General features: G+C 36.6%; 1 protein-coding gene across 2 annotated transcripts in view; it reads right to left on the reverse strand.

Annotated features, from left to right (window-relative positions):
• Positions 1-1,578, reverse strand: part of myo18b (myosin XVIIIB) — a gene marked incomplete in the record, with an annotated part of 101,803 nt that overhangs the window by 74,332 nt on the left and 25,893 nt on the right. For both annotated transcript variants that reach the window (XM_014020572.1, XM_014020571.1), the window contains 1 exon segment: positions 628-740. In XM_014020572.1, coding sequence (XP_013876026.1) covers positions 628-740 — 113 coding nt within the window.

Here is a 1,578-nt window from a genome sequence, read left to right on the forward strand (position 1 = left end):
AACTAACTAACTAACTAACTAACTAACTAACTAACTAACTAACAACTAACTAACTAACTAACTAACTTTTCAGTTCCATCAGGGTTATCTTTAGCCTCCTGGTTTCTGCCCTCATTGCCTGGTCCACACTGGGGGTGGTCCTGGTTTTTCATTTTGGCTTCACTTTTTGTTGAATGACATGTTGGAATCTGATTTGTAAACTTCATGTTAGATTTGAATAATTTCAGAACTTGTTAAAAATCATGATATTATTATTTCTTCATGCAGGATTTTGTGCTTTTCTGTTTTTTTTCCCCTGTGGTCATGATTTCGTTGTGTCTGTGTTTATCTGCTCCTCAGTGTTTCTTCCCCAGCTCCTCCTCCTTGTTGGCCTTTTGCTTTATTTAGTAAACAAACTTGTTTTTTGAGCTCCTTTGTGCCTTCCTGATACTGGGTCCTAAATGCCTTAAAAACTGTCACTTCATACATATAACCTTAGATGCAAGGTCTTCATCCCTGTTCCTCATGACCCACTGTCCTGCAGGTTTTAGATGTTTCCGTTTCACCTGATTCAAAGGATTAAATCACCTACTCTACCTCTGCCCTAGAACTAACTAAGGGGGAAATTTCTTTTCCCCATGACATTACCTTTTCAACTTCATACTCCATGACGTCATGTAGAGTGCCATCTGTGTCCAGGCGAACCCGCACTCGGCCTTCTGGGAGTTCAGGTGTACCTTCATCTGGCTTCAGCTGAGTGGCTGAGAAGAAGAAGAGAGAAGCTCCGTCATTAACATCAACACAGAGTTTAGCTGAATCTGTCTCAATGATCCCTGTTTAATAAAAGGTCAGAGGTCAGGGTTGTGTCCAGGGCCATACGAGAAATACGTGAGGACTTTAGCCGGCTAAAACAAGCAGCTGGAGCTAATGTGAAACATGATATGTAAGCAACGCTTCTAGCTATGAGATTACGACAGACTGTGTCAGAATTAATCAACAACTCTGCTAATCCAGAAACAAGATAACAGTGGTGTGTTACAATCTGTTCATGAGCTGAAGAAACAAGTGCAGGAACTCAAAAAAGTGACTTACTTGAACACACAATGGCTGCTTTTACTTTTTAATTAGCAAGTTATTTTATTATGTTTTTCTAATAATCTTTTTCATGTCATTATATATAAGCAACAACAGATCATTACTGATTTAAAAAGGGTTTTTTTTCTGAATAACTGTTATTTCATTGCAAAAACTGTCCATCTAACCAAGTTTTAAAATCTTATATCCAGTCAAAAAAAAAAATCATTTTGATCTTGTTTTGAGACTGATTTACTAAACAAGAACTGATTGTGTAAGAATAATAATCTTGTTTTCAGAATGTGTAAGATTATTTGTCTTGTTAGTCTGAAAATTTGACTCAAATTAAATCAAAATATCTGCCTGTGGAGTAAGAAAATTTTACTTTGTAAGACTTCTTGAACCGTGACTCTACAGGGACGTTCTCACACTTTGAATATGTTTGTTTCTTATAAGGCTGGGCTCATTTTATGATGTATGGCACAGACTAAATAAAGTACTACTAATACTATTACTATAACAAAG

The sequence above is a fragment of the Austrofundulus limnaeus genome, unplaced genomic scaffold (genome assembly GCF_001266775.1).
Source record: "Austrofundulus limnaeus strain Quisiro unplaced genomic scaffold, Austrofundulus_limnaeus-1.0 Scaffold258, whole genome shotgun sequence".
Lineage (NCBI taxonomy): Eukaryota > Metazoa > Chordata > Actinopteri > Cyprinodontiformes > Rivulidae > Austrofundulus > Austrofundulus limnaeus.